At 39.3% G+C, this 20,587-nt stretch overlaps 1 protein-coding gene across 6 annotated transcripts in view; it reads right to left on the minus strand.

The window, feature by feature from the left end:
* SLF2 (SMC5-SMC6 complex localization factor 2) overlaps positions 1–20,587 on the minus strand; it is a 52,979-nt gene that overhangs the window by 21,704 nt on the left and 10,688 nt on the right. For 4 of the 6 annotated variants that reach the window (XM_032180119.2, XM_032180147.2, XM_058436088.1 and 1 more), the window contains 7 exons: positions 19,245–20,242; positions 18,194–18,264; positions 14,516–14,638; positions 13,953–14,120; positions 12,875–12,977; positions 6,633–6,708; positions 5,058–5,199 (listed from right to left, as the gene is read on the minus strand). In XM_032180119.2, the coding sequence (XP_032036010.1) occupies positions 5,058–5,199; positions 6,633–6,708; positions 12,875–12,977; positions 13,953–14,120; positions 14,516–14,638; positions 18,194–18,264; positions 19,245–20,242 (1,681 nt within the window). Of the gene's footprint in view, positions 1–5,057; positions 5,200–6,632; positions 6,709–12,874; positions 12,978–13,952; positions 14,121–14,515; positions 14,639–18,193; positions 18,265–18,731; positions 18,804–19,244; positions 20,243–20,587 lie in introns of those variants that run through there. The other 2 variants (XM_032180130.2, XM_032180157.2) reach the window with 2 other exon arrangements.

Raw genomic sequence — 20,587 nt, forward strand, 5'->3', positions numbered from 1 at the left:
TATGGTACTATCCTCATTGCTCTTGGTGTTAGAGAGCTATGTAAAAGATGGCTCTGACTAAAAAGAATTCATAACAGGTAAAAGACTCATAAATGGCCGAAAGAAACTGCTATAGCAATATACAGAAACAATTCAAAGCACTCTAATTCTAGTTATCAGAGGTTATCAGTGAAGATTCATGAAAGAGGAGATGCATGAACTTAGCTTTCAAAAGATAGATAACATTTTTAATTTTTTGAAAAAATAATACTTTTATATGGTTTTAAAAAATCAAAATATATTAAGGTACGGTATGCTGTGATAAACTGACCTCCTAGCTCCGTTCTTTATAACCACTCGTTTCCTCCCTAAGATAATTACTACAAGTTTTAGTCCTTCCTTCCACTGGCATTTTATGTATAAACAAACAAATAAGAATATATGTCCCACTGTGGTATAAGAAGAAATACATTTGATCTTTGTCCCCAATTCCTGGCACAGAGCTCCTAAAACCTCTGGAACGTCTGATGAGGTAGGAGGAGCCTCTTTTGTTATTTATAATAAGCCCTTTTCAACCATACCTAAATTTATGCTAATAATATTGTGACTCCTGGAGGACGGGGGCTGGTTGCCAGAGTTATCAATCATGTGACTAGAAGGCTGAAACTTTCAGTCCCACCCAGAGGGGTTAAATATTAAAATGGCTAATGCTTTAATCAACCAGCCCCGTGTAATGGGCCCTCCATAAATACTCTAAAGTTCAGAGAGCTTCTGGATTGGCTAAGGCATCAAGATGATGAGAGGGTAGGTGGGGTGGGGTGGGGTGGCTCACACCTGAATCCCAGCACTTTGAGAGGCTGAGGCAGGCGGATAGCCTGAGCCCAGGAGATCAAGACTAGCCTGGGCAATACGGCAAAATTTGGCTGGGCATGGTGGCTCACGCCTGTAATCCCAGCACTTTGGGAGGCTGAGGCAGGCAGATCACCCGAGGTCAGGAGTTCGAGACCAGCCTGGCCAACATGGTGAAACCCCATCTCTGCTAAAAATAGAAAAATTAGGCTGGTGTTGTGGTGGGCGCCTGTAATCCCAGCTACTCGGGAGGTGAGGCAAGAGAATCGCTTGAACCTGGGAGGTGGAGGATGCAGTGAGCCACGATTGCGCCACTGCACTCAAGCCTGGGTGACAGCAAGACTTCGTCTTAAAAAAAAAAAAAAAAGGCAAAACTCTGTCTTCTCTATTAAGGAAGAAAGAAAAAAAAAATGATGGGAAGGTGGAGTACCTGGAGAGGCCAGGGAAGATCCATGCACTCCCATCCCCATACCTTGCACAATGTATCTCTTCCATTTGGCTGTTCTTGAGTTGTACCCTTTACAGCAAACAAATAATAATAAGTAAACTGCTTTCCTGAGTTCTGTGAGCCATTCTAGCATATTATTGAACATAAAGGGGAGGAGGACTGTAGGAACTCCTGATTTATAGCTAGCTGTTTAGAAGAAAAGGAAGCCCAGACTTGTGATTCCATATGAAGTGGTGGCAGTCTTGTGGGATTGAGTCCTTAACCTGTGGGCTCTGTGCTAACTCTGGGTAATTAGAACTAGAATTGCATTAAACCGTAGGACATCTAGTTGGTGTCTACACGGAACTGGAGAAATGACAATGTGTAGAAAACCTATACATTTGATGCCAGAAGTGTTGTAACTGTAGAGGAAACATTTTTTTACCCTTTATCACTCCCCCTCCACCTTTAATACAAATGTTAGTATATTATATACCTTTGCACCTTCCTTTTCTCACTTAGCAATGTATCTTGGAGATATTTCCACAGCTACATGTGAAGAACTTATTTTTTAAAATAGGTGCTTAGTACTTATTTGCGCCCCTTCCTAGTTGTATAACCTTGGGCAAGTTACCTCTCCATGCCTACCTTACTTGTAAAATGGAAATGAAAATCTTACTAGTATTTGTAGTAACTACTAAGTGAGGTACTATGTGAAGCCCTTAGAACAGAGTCTGGCATACAGCAAACACTATATAAGGGCTAGTCATTACCGTGTGGAGGGACAGCAGGCAGATCGATTTGATTAGAAAGCCGACAACAAAACAGAAAACAGGTCAGGGTAAAATCATAACGTCTTAAATATAGGGTATAAAGGTTTGAGAATAGTAGAGAGCGAGTTCCTGCAACAGTGAAAATAATACCTTGCAGGTGGAAAGGCCTTGGAGGAAAGATTTTTTGCCAGGCTAGGCATGAAAAGCGAATCTGAATTAGACTGACTCAGGAAATGAAAAGGAACGAATAGATATGACATAGGTGGAGGAAAAGGAACATAGGGATGTGAGAATTGAAGGGATACAGAAATGAAGGAGGTTAGAATGTATTTAGACTTAAATTTTAAGTCTATGTATCTAGCAGAATAATGGTCAAGAAAAGAACTGTGCTAGTATCCCTTAACATCTGAATTTTCCCTATCTAAATATTTACTCTAACAATCTGCAAACATTTTCACTCTACATCTACTATTTGTATACAGAACTTGCCATGATGAATATGCATATACACACCAGCAAAAATGGGTAAGCTGTGAGTCCTGGTTAAAAAAAGAACAGTGATGGCCAGGTGCAGTGGCTCATGCCTATAATCCCAGCACTTTGGGAGGCCAAGGTGTGAGGATTGCTTGAGCCCAGGATTTTGAGACCAGCCTGGGCAACATAGCCAGATCCACTCTCTATAAAAAAATTTAAAAACATTGGCCAGGTGTGGTGGCATGTGTCTGTAGTCCCAGGGTACTCAGGAAGCTGAGGCAGGAGGGCCACTTGAACTCAGGAGTTCGAGGCTGCAGTAACCCATAACCATGCCACTGCACTCCAGCCTCAGTGACAGACCAGACCTCATCTCATGGAAGGAAGGAAGGAAGGAAGGAAGGAAAGAAGGAAGGAAGGAAGGAAGGAAGGAAGGAAGGAAGGAAGGAAGGGGAAGGGGCAGGGGGAGGGGCAGGGGCAGGGGCAGGGGAAGGGGGAGAATGGGGGAAAGGGAGGGGAGGGAGGCGAGGGAGGGGAGGAAGGGGAGGGAAGGGAGGGAAAGGAGGGAAAGGAGGGAAGGAGGGGAAGGAAGGGAAGAAAAGAAAAGAGAGAGAACAGTGAGTGGGGTTGTATCTTAACAAGTTCAAGCCAGGCACGGTGACTCAAGCCTGTAATCCCAGCAGTTTGGGAAGCTGAGGCCGGCGGATCGCCTGAGCTCAGGAGTTCGAGACCAGCCTGGGCAACATGGTAAAACCCTGTCTCCACAAAAAATAAAAAAATATTAGCTGGGTGTAGTGGTGAGTACCTGTGGTCTCAGCTAGTCGGGAGGCTGAGGTGGGAAGATCACTTGAGGCTGGGAGGCGGAGGTTGCTGTGAGCTGAGATTGTGTCACTGCACTCCAGCCGGCGCAACAAAGCAAGACCCTGTCTCAAACAAACACACACACACACACGCACACAATTTCCAGACTCATGTTCGTGTTGTTTAAACAGGCATTTTGTTACACAGCACTCATTCCTTCACCAGATCACTTGTGTTAAGCTTGTGCCCACCTTTACTCACCAGTATACAACAATAGTGACTATAGCCACCACCACTACTACAGTAAAGTAAGAAAAATTCAAACTGTTGCATACAACATACAAAATCACCATACACTACTGAGTTCACTGAATGTTAATGAAGTAGGAGGTACGTTAAATGTTTATATTATGCAGAAATATGTGGTAACTTTTAAAATATAAGTGTTTAAGAACATTCTTGTAATATTTAGGGGAAATAGTTGGGATTTTTGGATGGGCTGGGTAAACTATTTTTCCTATTTAAAGTGATGAAACATAGTCTCTAGCTGAAATGTTGCTATCCAACATATTTTCAGATACAGATTACATCTGAGTAACCAGGGATCCTATATTGAGTGGAAAGAGAATTTTCATAATGTTTAAGTGAATATATTCAACTTTTTCCTCTTTTATTTCCTTTACCTTTCCGTTTTTACTTCCTTTTCTGTGATCAGTCTATTAATTTCCTCTGCCCATTTTTCTAATAGGTACTGATCTTTTTCTTATTGACTTGAAATTAATACTTTGTCTGTAACCAGTTTCCTTTTTCTTTTAGATGGAGTCTCACTCTGTCACCCAGGCTGGAGTGCAGTGGTGTGATCTTGGCTCACCGCAACCTCCACCACCCGGGTTCAAGTGATTCTCCTGCTTCAGCCTCCCAAGTAGCTGGGACTACAGGTGCGTGCCACTACACCTGGCTAACTTTTTTGTATTTTTAGTAGAGACAGGGTTTCACCATGTTGGTCAGGCTGGTCTCGAACTCCTGACCTCAAGTGATCCACCCGCCTTGGCCTCCCAAAGTGCTAGGATTATAGGCGTGAGCCACCGTGCCTGGCCCCCACCTTTTTTTTTTTTTTTTTTTTAAAGACAAGGTCTCACTCTGTCACCCAGGCTGCAGTACTGTGGTGAGCTCGCTGCAACTTCCAATTCCCGGCCTAAAGTGATTCTCCTGCCTTGGCCTCCCCAAGTGTTGGGATTACAGGTGTAAGCCACCACACCCAGCCCAGTGTATCTTTTAACTAGTTACACTTCAGATATTTGAAGGTTATTGATTTCTCTTTATTAATTTTATACCCAGACACCCACACCAAATTTTCTTAGTTATTTGTCACAGTTTTTCACCTGAGTCTTAGGCTTCTATGTCTAGATTAACTCACATCTACAAAAATCTTTCAGCAACTTCTTTCCAATTTTTGTATCTCTTGTTTTTTTTCTCTTGTCTAATTACTTTGGCCAATACTTCCACCAAAACAATGTTAAAAACAATGGAAAGTCTTTTAAAAAAGAAAACTTTTATGAGAATATTTCTATTATTTGCCTGCTAAACATGATGATGGCTTTTAGATTAAGACAGATGTTAAGAATGTATCTAATTCAAGATTGATCTCAACTTTGAGAGATCTTTTTAAAAATCAGAAATAAATACCAAACTTTAGCTATAATTATATGTAAGTTGTATGAAATGATATTTTTGGAGTTAATTATGAGAAAACTTACACTAGATAGTCTTCATTAAAGTCTGGCTGAAGATTCTCCAGGGGAAACAAAGATCTAAAATCAATCCCCATATTGAAAAACACAGCTGCTACATCAGACAATGATGGGATCCAGGGCCAAACTGGTGAGTCACTGAAGGTATCTAATTAACAGAAGAAAAAATTTCATTCTAAATCTGTGGTCTACAAACCCACATTTGCAAGGTGACAGTCTGCAGGTGAAACATGAATAATTACAATGGTTTTATAGAAACGACAGCTGCTAATTTTATGCTAACAATACAGTTATAGGATGATCATAGGAATTACAGATGCCCAAATAAAATAAAAAAATGACATAAAGAAAATATCTGAGAGTGATGGATAAAAGGGTGTAACTCAGAAGGAAGTAACACGCTTTTTTTTTGTTGTTTGTTTGTTTTTGAGACGGAGTCTCGCTCTGTCGCCCAGGCTGGAGTGCAGTGGCGCAATCTCGGCTCACTGCAAGCTCCGCCTCCCAGGTTCACGCCATTCTCCTGCCTCAGCCTCTCCGAGTAGCTGGGACTACAGGCGCCCGCCACCACGCCCGGCTAATTTTTTTTTGTATTTTTAGTAGAGATGGGGTTTCACCGTGTTAGCCAGGATGGTCTCGATCTCCTGACCTCGTGATCCGCCCGCCTCGGCCTCCCAAAGTGCTGGGATTACAAGCGTGAGCCACCGCGCCCGGCCAGTAACACGTTTTAAAATGGCTGGAAATACCACTGGTAAAATCCCGACTATCAATAACACAGGAAGATTTTTTATCATCTTCATTGCCTTTATAGTCCCAATCCCCAGGACAGATGAAACAGGTAAACCACTATGCTTGTTTTATTATAAGGGCTCTCAAAGATGAGAAAGCAAATGTTACACTTTTGCAGTGGATGCTTTCAACAGGCCTTCTGTATTATCAGTATAATACTGTTGCTTACCAATAAGCCAATTAAACTTAATTGGCTAAGTAAGTTTGGAACCATTTCCACTTATCAAGCAAAGCAAGCCATGATTTGGTAAATAGTAAGTGAGGGTTTCCACTTGCAAGATCTTATACTCTTTTTCTCAATGCAAGTAAGAAAATTCAGATACTCATTGTTTAACTGAAGTTCTATTTCATTATTAAAGACTTTAGAGGTCGAGTGAGGTGGCTCATGCCTGTAATCCTAGCACCGTGGGAGGCCAAGGCGGGTAAATTGCCTGAGCTCCGGAGTTCCAGACCAGCCTGGGCAGCATGGTGAAACCCTGTCTCTACTAAAATACAAAACAATCAGCCGGGTGTAGTGGTGTGTGCCTATAGGCCCAGCTACTTGGGAGGCTGAGGCATGAGAACTGCTTGAACCGGGGAGGTGGAAGTTGCAGTGAGCTGAGATTGTGTCACTGCACTTCAGCCCAGGCGACAGCAAGATTCTGTCTCAAAAAAAACAAAAAAACGACTTTTGATTAGAAAAATAATTTTGTATTGTGTATTTCCAAATATACTAATATTTAGTAATATGAAAGATACCATGTAAATAGCAACCAATAATACACACTGTAAATCGTAATAAGCTGATATACTTACCATTTCTAATTGTTATTTCCATCAATGTACTTAAAATCTGCACTGACACAATACAGTCTGTATGAACTGACATCATCTGTCAAAAGCAGAGAAATGACAGGATATTAAGAAGAAAGAAAACACAAACATTCATTATTTGCTAGGCACATATAAAGTTGTTCTATGTGGGCCAGGCGCAGCAGTTCATGCCTGTAATCCTAGCACTTATACCTTGAGCTTAGGAGTTTGAGACCAGCCTGTGCAAGACGGCGAAACCCCATCTCTACAAAAAATACAAAAATTAGCCAGGTGTGGTGGTGCACATCTGTAGTGGAGGATTGGTTGAGACCAGGAGGTGGAGGTTGCAGTGAGCCATGATCGTACCACAAAAATAAAAATACAATACAATAAAAATAAAGGCATTTTATGTGCATTTAATATAATGATAACCTTATGAAGTAGTACTCATTACACATATGAGCAAATAGGTTCAGAGAGATTAAATATTCTACCCAACTAATATATATATGTGGAGAAGGTAGAATTTAATTCTAAAGTCAGAGCTCTTTACATTCTAACATGCTGACAAATATAACATTTGAAACTATCAAAAAATGTCTTTTTAGTATACAGCATGACATGAAACCAAAAAAACACAAAGGAAAAGGCTGCAGGCAAAAATCAAACCACAAATTAATAAGATACAAATATACAAAATAATATACCAACATAGTTTTTCAAAGATGCTCAATATCACTAGATCAAAGAGATGTAATAAAAACAGTAAGATATCACTGATTGGCTGGACGCAGTGGCTCACACCTGTAATCCCAGCACTTTGGGAGGCCGAGGCAGGCAGATCACGAGGTCTGGAGATCGAGACCATCCTGGCTACCATGGTGAAACCCTGTCTCTACTAAAAATACAAAAAAAATTAGCCAGGCGTGGTGGCGGGTGCCTGTAGTCCCAGCTACTCGGGAGGCTGAGGCAGGAGAATGGCGTGAACCAGGTAAGTGGAGCTTGCAGTGAGCCAAGATGGTGCCACTGCACTCCAGCCTGGGCGACTGAGCAAGACTCTGTCTCAAAACAAAACAAAAAAACAAAACAAAACAAAAAACAGTTATCACTGATTGACTTCAAAATTGGCAATGATCAAGAATATTGACAATACCCTAGTATTATCAATTTTCTAGTATTCATAATACTAGAAAAGAGGAAAGCAGTCTTACGCCTCAGGTGAGTGCAATTTGGTTAAAACTTTTAAACTCGGGCCAGGTGCAGTGTCTCACACCTGCAATCTCAGCACTTTGGGAGGCTGCAGTGGGAGAATCACTTGAGCCCAGGAGTTCTAGACTGGCCTGAGCAACATGGCAAGACCCCACCTCTACAAAAAATTTTTAAAAATTAGCTGGGTGTGGTGGGGCGTGCCCATAGTCCCAGCTACTTGAGGGGCTGAGGGGGAGGATCACTTGAACCTGGGAGGTCGAGGCTGCAGTGAGCAGTGATTGCACCACTGCACTCCAGCCTGGGTGACAGAGCAAGACCCTGTCTCAAAAAAGAAAAAAAAAAAAAAAAAACAACCAAAAAATCCAAAACAACTAATTGGTAATATTCATGCCAAGTTATTATTTTATACTTTCATCTAGTTAGTCTTCGTACATACAGGAATTTAGATGCAAATAATATGCCTGTAATGCCTTTTTACATACAGGAATTTAGAGACAAATAATATACCTTTTTTTTTTTTTTTTTTTCAGAGTCTCACTCTGTTGCCCAGGCTGGAGTGCAGTGGTACAACCTTGGCTGACTGCAACCTCTGCCTCTCGGGTTCAAGCGATTCTCGTGCCTCATCCTCCCAAGCAGTTGGGCCTATAGGCCTGCGCCACCATTAGGCTAGCTAATTTTTGTATTTTTAGTAGAGACGGGGTTTCTCCATGTTAATCAGGCTGGTCTTGAACTTCTGGCTTGAAGTGATCCACCCATCTCAGCCTCCCAAAGTGCTGGGATTACAGGCTTGAGCCACTGCACCTAACCTCTGATATAACTTTATTTTTTCTTTTTTTTTTTTTTTTTGAGACAGAGTCTCACGCTGTCACCCAGGCTGGAGTGCAGTGGTGTGATCTTAGCTCACTGCAACCTCCGCCTCCCAGGTTCAAGCAATTCTCCTGCCTCAGCCTCCCATGTAGCTGGGATTACAGACACCCACCACCATGCCCGGATAATTTTTTGTATTTTTAGTACAGACTGGGTTTCACTATGTTGGCTAGGGTGGTCTCAAACTCCTGACCTCGTGGTCCACCTGCCTTGGCCTTCCAAAGTGCTGGGATTACAGGCATGAGCCATCACGCCCAGCCTGACATAACTTTTTACAAGACAATTTTTTGGGAACAAAAATCTCAAGTTTAAAAAAAATTTTTAAAAATCATTTAACAAAGTAATTTTATAGTGGATTTGTAGAGGAACACATACTGTATTTCTATTATTATCTTTTGCATTTGCTTAGATGCCATAGATTATAATACATTTAAATTTAAAACGTAAAGGGTTGCCGGGCACAGTGGCTCACACCTGTAATCCCAGCACTTTGGGAGGCCGAGGCAGGCAGATCACTTAAGGTCAGGAGTTCGAGAGCAGCCTGGCCATCATGGTGAAACCCCATCTCTAATAAAAATACAAAAAAAAAAAAAAAATTAGCCGGGCATGGTGGTGGGTGCCTGTAATCCCAGCTACTTAAGAGGCTGAGGCAGAAGAATCGCTTGAATCGGGGATGTGGAGGTTGCAGTGAGCTGAGATCGCGCCACTGCACTCTAGCCTGAGAGACCAAACGAGACTCTGTCTCAAAATAAAATAAAATAAAATAACATAAAATAAAATAAAATAACATAAAATAACATAACATAAAATAACATAAAATAAAATAACATAAAATAAAATAACATAAAATAAAATAAAATAAAATAAAAATGTAAGGAGGAGTAACCTGAACTCTACTTTCAATCAGTCATATGGCTTGTGTCATTCTGAACACAATCTATGTGAAAAAAAACTTCTGCTATGATGTTTGTGCTGTTAAGCTCTGCCACTAGGAGGCAACACCATTCACAGGCATGTTACACATACGACAAGGTTTCTAAAAATCTTTTTGTGGTGGGTGAAAAATTCCAGGGTAGGAAATACAGTGATTTCAGATAATTAAGTAAATGTGTAAAGGAGTATATACAGCAATCTAATGTCTATCAGTTGAGATTGGGTTAAATAAATCATGGTATAGCCTAACAAAGGAATACTATGAAGCCACTAAAAAGGATAACGTATCAACACTCTGAGATGAAATGCTCAATAATTTACTGCTATCTGAAATAAACAAGTTATAAGACACATTCACATGTTCTGTTTATGTTAAGTTACATGGCAATTTTTGAATGCAGAGAATACTCTAGAAAACACTGACCAAAATGTAATAGCTCCAGAAATTAGGACTTGGGAGTTCAGCCTTCTTATTTTAACTTAAAAAATTTAAACTGTTCACTCAAACAGATTCTGACAGAAACTTCTTTTTAAAAACATTTTAGGCTGGGTGCAGTGGCTCACGCCTGTAGTCCCAGAACTTTGGGAGGCCGAGGTGGGTGCATCACTTAAGGCCAGGAGTTCGAGGCCAGCCTGGCCAACATGGTAAAACCATGGTAAAATTGTTAAAAAAAAAAAAGTACTAACCTTTTTCTGGTCTACTACATTTAGACACTCATGATAAAATCACAAAAATGCAAGGATTTTAATTACATTTTAACATTAAACTTACAAAATACTAGTTAGGAGTATAGCATTAAAATGAATTGACATAATTTCTAAAAACTACTTACAAGTTGGTAAAGCCTCCCACAATGAAAATGGACTTGGAATCAAAAAAGGAGAAATGAGACAAAGTGTCTTACACAGAGAAAGTGTTTAATGAATGACTAGTCTGGTTTTCAGAAAATAAATATGGAATTTATTAAAAAAAAACTGCTTAAATGAAGGTATGCTTGTATGTCATAATTAGGGTTTGAATGGCTATAACGATGGGCCCACATCAACAAGAGGCAAATTAACGTAGATAAATGTAAAGTCTTACTTGGAGGTTTAAGAAACGATATATACAATTAGAGAATAATGAAGCCCTGGCATAACAGTAAATGAAGTTTTTTGTTTGTTTGTTTTTGTTTCGAGATGGGGTCTTGCTCTGTTGCCCAGACTGGAGTACAGTGGCATGATTAGTTTTTAACTGTAATAAGTAGAAATTTGTAGGTTTCTTCAGATGGACAAGAGTCTCACTGAAAACCGCTGGTAAGACAGACCTTATCTGGAGCATGTGTCCACGTATTTTCGGTGGAGGCAGTGAGGGAACACTTTAGGAGTGACATTGACAAGCTACTCCTTTACTTGGATCTTACCTTAAGAGCAAGACCTTCAACTACTTTACACTTTAAAAAAGCAAACTTTCTCTCTCACCCTGGTACTCTCTGTATCTACCTTACCCTACATTTTCTTCATAGCACTTATCATCTGACATAATACACTTATAAATGTGTACACACACACATACACGTTTATTGTCCATCTCCTCTATATTAGCATGTGGGCTTCATGAGATCGGAGACACTAATTTTTTCATTGCTGTTCTCTCCAGTGCCTGGAACAGCTGGCACTCAAAATGCCAACTATATAAAACAATGAACGAAAGGCTGTACTGGAATATCTCTCCAGTTCTCACCAAATACGAGATTTCTTGAAATGCTATCATAAAACCCAGAGTAGAAACTCCATGTTTTTCCCACTTTTCACTTTATATATAATAGCTGTAGTTCTCTCATACCATTGATACTTTTTTCCTTTTTGTTATAGGATTTCTGGGGCCAACACTCACATATTATAAAGGACTCTTTTATACTACGATTTCTTTTTCCTGAATGTATATTTTTCACACATTTAGGATTTTATTAAAGTGGAACACTCAGTAACCTGAGAATAACTTTTTTTTTTTTTTTTTTTTTTTTAACAGATGTGGTCTTGCTATGTTGCCCAGGCTGGTCTCAAACTCCTGGTCTCAAGCAATCCTCCTGCCTTGGTATCCCAAAGTGCTAGAATTACAGACATGAGCCACTGCCAAGAATAACTTGTCATTCATAATCATTCTCGTCTTTGGAAGAAGCATAATTCCAATCTAACTGGGTAGTTACTATAGTACTTGTTGATACAGAAGCTTTTATACTGGAAAAAGCCCCATCCATGCCCTCCCATATAAATGTCTTTTTTTTTTTTTTTTGGAGACAGTCTCACTCTGTCCCCCAGGCTGGAGTGCAATGGCGCAATCTTGGCTCACTGTAAACTCCACCTCCTGGGTTCAAGCAATTCTCCTGCCTCAGCCTCCTGAGTAGCTGGGATTACAGGCGCCCACGACCACACCTGGCTAATTTTTGTATTTTTAGTAGAGACAGGGTTTCACCATGTTGGCTAGGCTGATCTCCAACTCCTGACCTCGTGATCCACCTGCCTCGGCCTCCCAAAGTGCTGGGATTACAGGCATGACCCACCACTCCAGGCTGATACAAATGTCAAGAGTAAGAAACTTCTACATTGATCTGCATGAAGGTCCAAAGTATCTAGAGTAACACCAGGACTCTATACATAGCATCAATGATACCACTGATATTTAAAAAGTTACTAATTGAGTTAACTTTCTGGAATTATCATATCTTAAATTTAAGATAATTATTCAAGTGGATTTAAGCGTTAAATATGAATGGGGAAAAGAAACACTTGGTTGGATTTGCATCCAAAAAAAAACTATATATATGAATGGGGAAATATTAGTATACAATTAAAATTCTGAAAATGTATATAGGTACCACCATAAACATGAAAAAAAGTTAAAAAGAAATTTAGGTATGTAAGCCTTAGAAGATCCCTTCTAAAACTAACTATAATAGTGATTTATCACTGTGGTGAAGGGTTCAGGCACAACTAACACTGACTGTCCTGTACAACTATCTACATTATCCCTTCCTTTATAATCTCTTTACATTGACTCTTTTTGCCACATTCTAAGCCACTGACATCATGGATGTGCTACATTAATTTTTTCTGCAGTAATGGATACATATGTAACAAACCTGCACATTGTGCACATGTACCCTAAAACCTAAAGTATAATAATAAAAAATAAAAAGTTTTTGACTTAGAAATATAGTAGGAGGCAACTATAACCCTCCAAACATTCCTCTTACCCGGAACAGCCACTTTAACACAGGGACAGGACACTGGACATAGTGATAAGCAGACGTAAGGAAACCTTGTGTTGTCAAAAAAATCTGATCTGTTTTTCCTGATCTGAAAAAATAAAGTAAAATCAACATGGCTATTAACTTCATGGCAAAATACTTCTACTATCACTACCAACACATCTAACATAATCAGAGAAATGAGCAAGCAAATCGTCTTCAGTCCATAGAGGTGGACTCTATATCAATATGGATGAGTTACTCATAAAATAAATTTAATTGATGGCCTAAAGCTGATCCAATCTGTTGGCTAGGCTCCACATTTAACTGGTGGACAAAGCTACATTTGCTGGTAGTGTTGAGAAAGAGCCTATCAAGTCTCAGACTGGGGAAGTACTTTAAAAAATCGGCAGCAGAACTGATGTGATCTCTCTAGAGCTGAGATATCATGCACTGAGAGAAATTAAATCAGTTTGGGCACTGTGGTGGAGATTACTAGTTGCACATCCCAGCATCTATTTTTGCCTTTCTTCTTGGTAACTGAACCCTGGTCTGTAGCTGCGAACACTGGCTGCCTGAAATAAACATCACTCTCTGGCTTCCCTTGTGGCCAAGTGTGGCCATATTGACTAAGTTCTATTCAACTAACTTAGTGGGTGGGAATGCTGTGTGGAATTTCTGGGAACTTGAACTAAAGGCTGGGGCTCTAATAGCACCCGAAGCTAGGTGCTAAGAATGGTGGAGAAGAAAGATTATACGGTAAAACTGGCAATCCAGCCCTGGACTTCCTACTTTTATACTTCTTCAAATATACTTCTTGTTTAAACCACTATTATTTTGACAGTCACTGTTATTATATACTGATCTTAATCATAATTAATAAAGGCATAAAATGTGTCAAACAACTATCCTACACTGCTTCCTATAATTAACGAAGAAAACATAAAGATCAATAGTAATAAGAGGATTAGGAAACTTAATGGGTCATAATAGAAATTAACCTTTTAGAAGATTACATGAGTCAGAAGTGTTTTAGAGTAATTTTTTATACATATAAAAGTAAAATGTCTATTTTTCTACTTACTTAAGAATAAGTTTTTCTACAGCACTTTGTCCAATAAAACCAGAGTCTCTTAAATCCAAGGTATACTGATTGAAAATTTTTCCAGAATTGAGGAAATTAAATATTTCTTCACCTGGATGATGATCAGGAATAGCATCAATTGTAACTGAAAATTTCTTTAGAAATTCCCTGAAACATAAAAAAAGTCAATCAATACCAAATTGTTACACTACATATAGTTTTGTATTTAAAAGCTGGGTGCAAAGAAAACTATTTTTTAAACCAATGTTAATCCCAAATTAGAAGATGAGCATGAGAAAAGTATGCTTTGCTTCTGCCACTTTTTGTAGTTGTTAGTCAAAAGCCACTAAATGTGTCTATGTGAAAAGAAACAATAACCAGGAGAAAAGATAAAAGATGAAACTTGGCCCTAACATTTGCCTTTCAAACCCATTACAGACAGATGAGAAACCTATCATAAATTATGCACTAACAGCCATCAATGGCCCATTTATTTTACAAAAACAAAACTAAAAAATGTAAAAACTTTAATAAGGTAAAATACATTATGAAAAATGCTATACTTGTGCTCTTCTAAGAGGCTATCCTCATCATCTGTACTGTCTTCTTCTCCAATTCTGATTGGGGATTTAATGCCTCGGCCTTGCCTTATGTCTTCTTGTAGTTGCTTCTGCAGTTCATCTAGCCTGAGAATTGGAAAGAATGTTGTAACAGTTTGCTCTAAAAATATTTTTAAAAAGTCTTTAGTTTATATCTAAAAGCATCACAAAGAAAACCCTTATTAAGTACCCTGGTATATGACAAATTTTATTATACTATAGGTCAAATTATGTCTCCCAAATACATCATGATGTACACTTTTCATGAAAACAGATATATTTTAGGTGCTAGGCTTTTACCCAGTTACCAGTGTGGCATGAGAATAGTGTTCCATTGCATAAAAGACTTGAGGATTTCCATAAAGCTAGAACTTCAAGAATGATCTGTCCAAACCACTCACAGAATGGGAAAGGAAAAATGGCAAAGAATAAGCATCACTAATTTGATCATCCTCTCTACTCTTTAAAGTTCATTTGGCTTCTAGATGCCCAACAACCTGATAACTAGGCTTTCTAGCAGCAGTAGTTGCCACTATCATCATCATCACAACACCTAACATTTACCGAGCACTTAATATGTGACAGGCACTGTACTAAGGGCTTTATATATTAACTCTTTTAACCCTTACAACAACCCCATGTAGTAGTTTATAACGCATTTTATAGATAAGAAAACCAACATTAGAAAAGCAAAGTAACTTGCAAGAACTTGTAATGCAAGGATGTGGGATTCATAGCCAGAGAGTCTAGCTCTAGAGTCCTTGCTTATACTGCCTCTCCAAGATTAAGTTATTTTAAGCAAGGTTCTTACCCCAGCCACAAACAGTGATAAGTATAGCTGAGGAGTAAATAACTAGTAAATGTACTGTTCTATCAATATAGAAAAGGGTCAATCATTCGATTAAACTAGTACTCCTGTCTTTCATTTGTGAAGTGCTTGATTTTAAAGGAGGAACTTCAGATTTCATATCACAGATCACAAGAATTCATGAAATATTTAAAGAATTTTACAATACAGACAAGTTCTCTAATTAAATTCAGAAAGAGGGAAGCTTTTGAACTACTAATCATCTGAAAAATTCCTAAAGTTAGCTACTTGGTTATCAAGTTTGAGATATGTAGCACATACTAACTTCTATGTAATCAAGTCAGCTGAGCTGTCAGTGAAGTTCTCCAGGCTAGGTTCAAGGACACTCCTTGAATTAACAAGGAATATACTTTCCCCCTCTTATTAGCAAAACCTGTCCATAATTAGTCACGTAAATTTCATTAAGATCATTATGATCCTCAACTTTTTTTTGAGACGGAGTCTCGCTCTGTCACCCAGGCTGGAGTGCAGTGGCGCCATCTCGGCTCACTGCAAGCTCCGCCTCCCAGGTTCACGCCATTCTCCTGCCTCAGCCTCTCCGAGTAGCTGGGACTACAGGCGCCCGCCACCACGCCCGGCTAATTTTTTGTATTTTTAGTAGAGATGGGGTTTCACCGTGGTCTCCATCTCCTGACCTCGTGATCCGCCCGCCTCGGCCTCCCAAAGTGCTGGGATTACAAGCGTGAGCCACCGCGCCCGGCCGATCCTCAACTTTTTGATATCTCTCTCTCTCTCTCTCTCTCTCGTGTGTGTGTGTGTGTGTGGGCGGGTGTTCATCATAATTCTAAACTTTTTCCTCAAAAGAGTAACTTGATAGAAATATTTCAGAAAATTCTACCTGTGTGAACCCCCCCACCCACCAAACAACCCAATTAAAAACAGGCAAAGAATCTGAAAAGACATTTCTCCATTTGTATAACAAATGGCCAATAAGCACATGAAAATATGTTAACATCATCAGTCATTAGAGAAGGCAAACCAAACAATAAGGAGATACCACTTTACTATTAGGATGGCTATTATCAAAACAAACAAACAAAAAACAAAGAGAAAATAATGTGTTGGCAAAGATGTGGAGAAACTGGAACCCTTATTCATTGTTGGTACAAATGTGCAATGGTGCAGCCATTGTGGAAAACAGTGTGGCGGCTCCTCAAAAAATTAAATGGAATTACCATATAATCCAGTAAGTCCACTTATGTGTATATGCCCAACAGAATTTAAAGGAGAGACTTGAAGAGATGTTTGTATACCCATGTTCATAGCAGCATTATTCACAGTAGCCAAAAAGTAGAAGCAATCCAAAGGTCCACTGACAGATGACTAAAGAAAATGTGTTATATACATAATACAATGGAATAATCAGCTTTAAAAAGAATGGAAATTCTGACACATGCTACAATATGAATGAACTCTGAAGACACTGCCCTGAATGAAATAAGACAGTCATAAAAGGACAAATATAATACCACTTACGTGAGATAACTAAAACAGTCAATTTCATAGAGACAAAGTAGGAGGGTAGTTGCTGAGGGTGGGAGGAAGGGGAAAATGGGGAGTTTTTGTTTAATGGGTATGGAGTTTCAGTTTGGAAAGATGAAAAAGCTCTGAAGCTAGATGGTGATAATGGCTGCACAACATATAAATTTACTTAATGCCACTGAACTGTACATGTAAAAATGGTTAAAATGGTAAATTTTATAGGTATTTTCCATTAAAAAAAACACAAAAAATTCTGCCCATGCTTTCGATCTAGAATTTCAGCTATCAGATACTAGTTGTAATAAACAGAAAGGAATTTATATTATTAGTTAGTACAATATACTATAAAAACCTGGATCTTTTGATCCAGTCTACGAAAAGGAGAACCCGTTTTATTCCCTTTTCTTTTTTTGAGATGGAGTCTTGCTCTATTGCCCAGGCTAGAGTGCAGTGGCGCCGTCTCGGCTCACTGCAACCTCTGACTTCCGGGTTCACGCCATTCTCCTGCCTCAGCCTTCCCAGGAGCTGGGACTACAGGCGCCCTCCACCACGCCCAGCTAATTTTTTTTTTATTTTTTAGCAGAGATGGGGTTTCACCATGTTAGCCAGGATGGTCTCGATCTCCTGACCTCGTGATCCACCCACCTCGGCCTCCCAAAGTGCTGGGATTACAGGCATGAGCCACTGTGCCCGGCCCCCCCTTTTTTTTTGAGACGGGGTCTTATTCTGTCACCCAGATTGGCGTGCAGTGGCTCAATCACAGCTCACTACAGCCTTGACCTCTGGGCTCAGGTGATCCTCCCAACCTCAGCCTGTTGAGTAGCTGGGACCATAGGCATGTGGCACCATGACTGGCTAATTTTTGTATTTTTTGTAGAGATGGGGTTTCACCATCTTGCCCAGGCTGGTCTCAAACTCCTGGGCTCAAGAGATTTGCCTGCTTTGGCCTCCTAAAGTACTGGATTACAGGCATGAGCCACCACACCTGGCCTCTTTTTTTCATTTGAGACTGGGTCTCACTCTGCCACCCAGGCTGCATTGAAGTGGCGCCATCACGGCTCACTGCAGCCTTGAACTCCTGGGCTCAAGTAATCTTGCCTGGGTCTCCCAGTGTTGTGATTACAGGCATGAGCCACTGCGTCCGGCCAACATATCTTATTCTAACACAGTTGACAACAGAGTCCAAAATGCACGCTAATTTCTCATGATTTTTTAAAAAAGGTAAATTAAAAGTAAGCCACACAAACAAGCAGAATGTTAAATTTAGCAAATTAATCTTTATGCTAACGAACCTTTCTGTGTCTTCCATTTCCTTCACTAGACGTTCTAAGGTATTTGTGTAAGTTCCAGGATGAACAAGTCCCTAAAACAAGAAAATTTAGAAATACTTTACAACATGTCTTAGTAGAAGAACTGGGATGTTTTAAGTAATTAAGGGTACGAAAGACTATCTTCTATTTCAATAATCTGGGCCAGGATAACACCTTTCTTAAAGGATAATTTTCACCATCATGCTTTAAATCTAGTATTTTGCACCGCAGACAATTTGATTTTACTACCTATTAGGCAAGGCAGTACTTATAAAACCCTGCTAACTTTGAGATGTGACTGCAAACACTCAAGGACTCTGTGGTTACCCTGTCTTTACTTTTAAATTCTATTTTAGTAGAATCAAACTACTAATTTTTAGGTGTTACCATGGAATATTAACACCTTCCCCACCAAATTTTACAGACATCTTAGAATTTAATTCAGCTTATTCCCAAGATAGAATGAAGCACTTTATAAATAAAATTGCACACCACAATCAACAACATTTCTACACTCTACCTTCATTTACAGATGTGGTCTCCAAAGCAGGGGGTGTGCAAGGTGATCCATTGGGGTGCAGGAAGAAAATAATAGAACTTCTATTTATATGGAACTTCTATAGAGACTCCAGTAGAACTTAGTAACTTCTACGTCACTTCTACAGGAAAATACTTATTTTTCTCTTCTTCTTCCTTTTAAATTCTGTTTTTGCATATGCTTTAGAAAGTACACAGTATTATAGTGGTACATATATATAATCTAAAGGTATACATATATGTTGGGGTACATGCTCAAAAATTGTTTTTACTAATAGAAGTGTGTGTGATCAAAAGAGTTTGGAGACCACTGACTTACAGTAATAAAACTAAAGATATGGAAACTCATTTACCAAATAAGAATTATTCAATTTTCAGTAAAATTATGAGTTATAATAAATACTAAATTTTAAAGTGAGTTCCAATAATCTACCCCTTTCACTTACTAATCATCTTTCCCTCTTCAAGTAAAGATAAATGTCACAGAACTACTTACTGTATAGTCTGATGACTGAGATCTAAGCCCCTTGGAAAGAGCAGGAGGCTTTCCTGTAGTTGCAGGAATCTGATTGAAGTTCAAAGCCATTATTTCTTCCAGTGACTTTAATGTTTCCTCTTCCTCATCACTGTCTAGGTTGTAACCTAAACTTTCTTCATCACTATCAAAATCACCCCTTAGTTTTCTTTTCAGTGCACTGCTACCTGCAATGGCATTTCCTGAACTCTCTCTTTCTGAAGGGGCTTTATCTGAAGGTGCTGCAGGGCTTGGGATACATGGCACAACTTCCAAAGCAGCAGGGGGAGACTTTGTAGGAGTGCCATATTCTGAGCGCAAAGGTCCCCCAGAAATTTTCCCTGAAGATACGTTAGAATCGGCCTTATTAGTCTTTGCTTTGTGTTCCTTGTGTTTGGTGGATTCTGTAGAATGCCCAGAACATTCTTTAGATGAGGAACGCTCTTTATCTTTTTTAGAAACTGGAAGAGCACAATTTTTAGCATTTAATGGTACTAGAGAGGAACCAGCACTTGGAACATGGGAAAGTAAAGGTAGTTTTGTCTCCTTCTCCTTTGTCATGGAGTTAGCGGTTTTATTTTTCTGAAGGTTGCTAGCTTTTTTAATTGCAGACTTTTCCTGAGATAAAGGTAAGTGGGGTTTCTGCATCTTAGTCTCCTTGGTAGCTGCCACTCGGATTTGGTCACTATTTCTGGTAGAATGGTGGCCAGAATTGCCAGAATTTGAAGGTGCCAAGCCTGCAGAAGAGCGATCAGTTTCATCATTTGGTTCCTTGGATATATCTTCTAAGCGCAACACATCACCAGGTGTCTTCAGTGCAATATGTTTTATAAATTTTTCTTTCTGATGTGGTCCATCAGGACGCTTCTCAAGGAAGGACTCTCTTGCTTTTGGTATCATAGCTTCTCTTGTGCTTTTCAGATCTGAGTCCACAGAGTTCCTTTTTCTTTTTTCAGGGAATCTATTCTGCTTAGAGCCTGCTAAAATTTAATTTTTGTTAGATTAGTGAAAAGTAAACTTTCCAACTTTAGTAAAGTTTATTCAGTGAGTATCTAGAACACCCTAATGAAATGTTTAAAATTCTAAGTATTAAGGCTGAGATTAGTCACCATATATGGAATGCAGAAAAAGAGTTAATGTTATTTATCAACTGGATAAATACTGGTGTCCAAGAAATTTAAAGCTAATGACAAATGCTCATTTTAATTCCAAAGCTATGAAAAGTTTACCACCTTAATAGAATTAAAGATGCCACTCCCTAAAACAAACAACTGCATATTTGTACCAAGTTAAGGATTCCATAGGCACTTTTGGAAATTCTTTTA

This window comes from Hylobates moloch, unplaced genomic scaffold, assembly GCF_009828535.3.
Source record: "Hylobates moloch isolate HMO894 unplaced genomic scaffold, HMol_V3 SCAFFOLD_3, whole genome shotgun sequence".
In the NCBI taxonomy this organism is placed as follows: Eukaryota; Metazoa; Chordata; class Mammalia; order Primates; family Hylobatidae; genus Hylobates; species Hylobates moloch.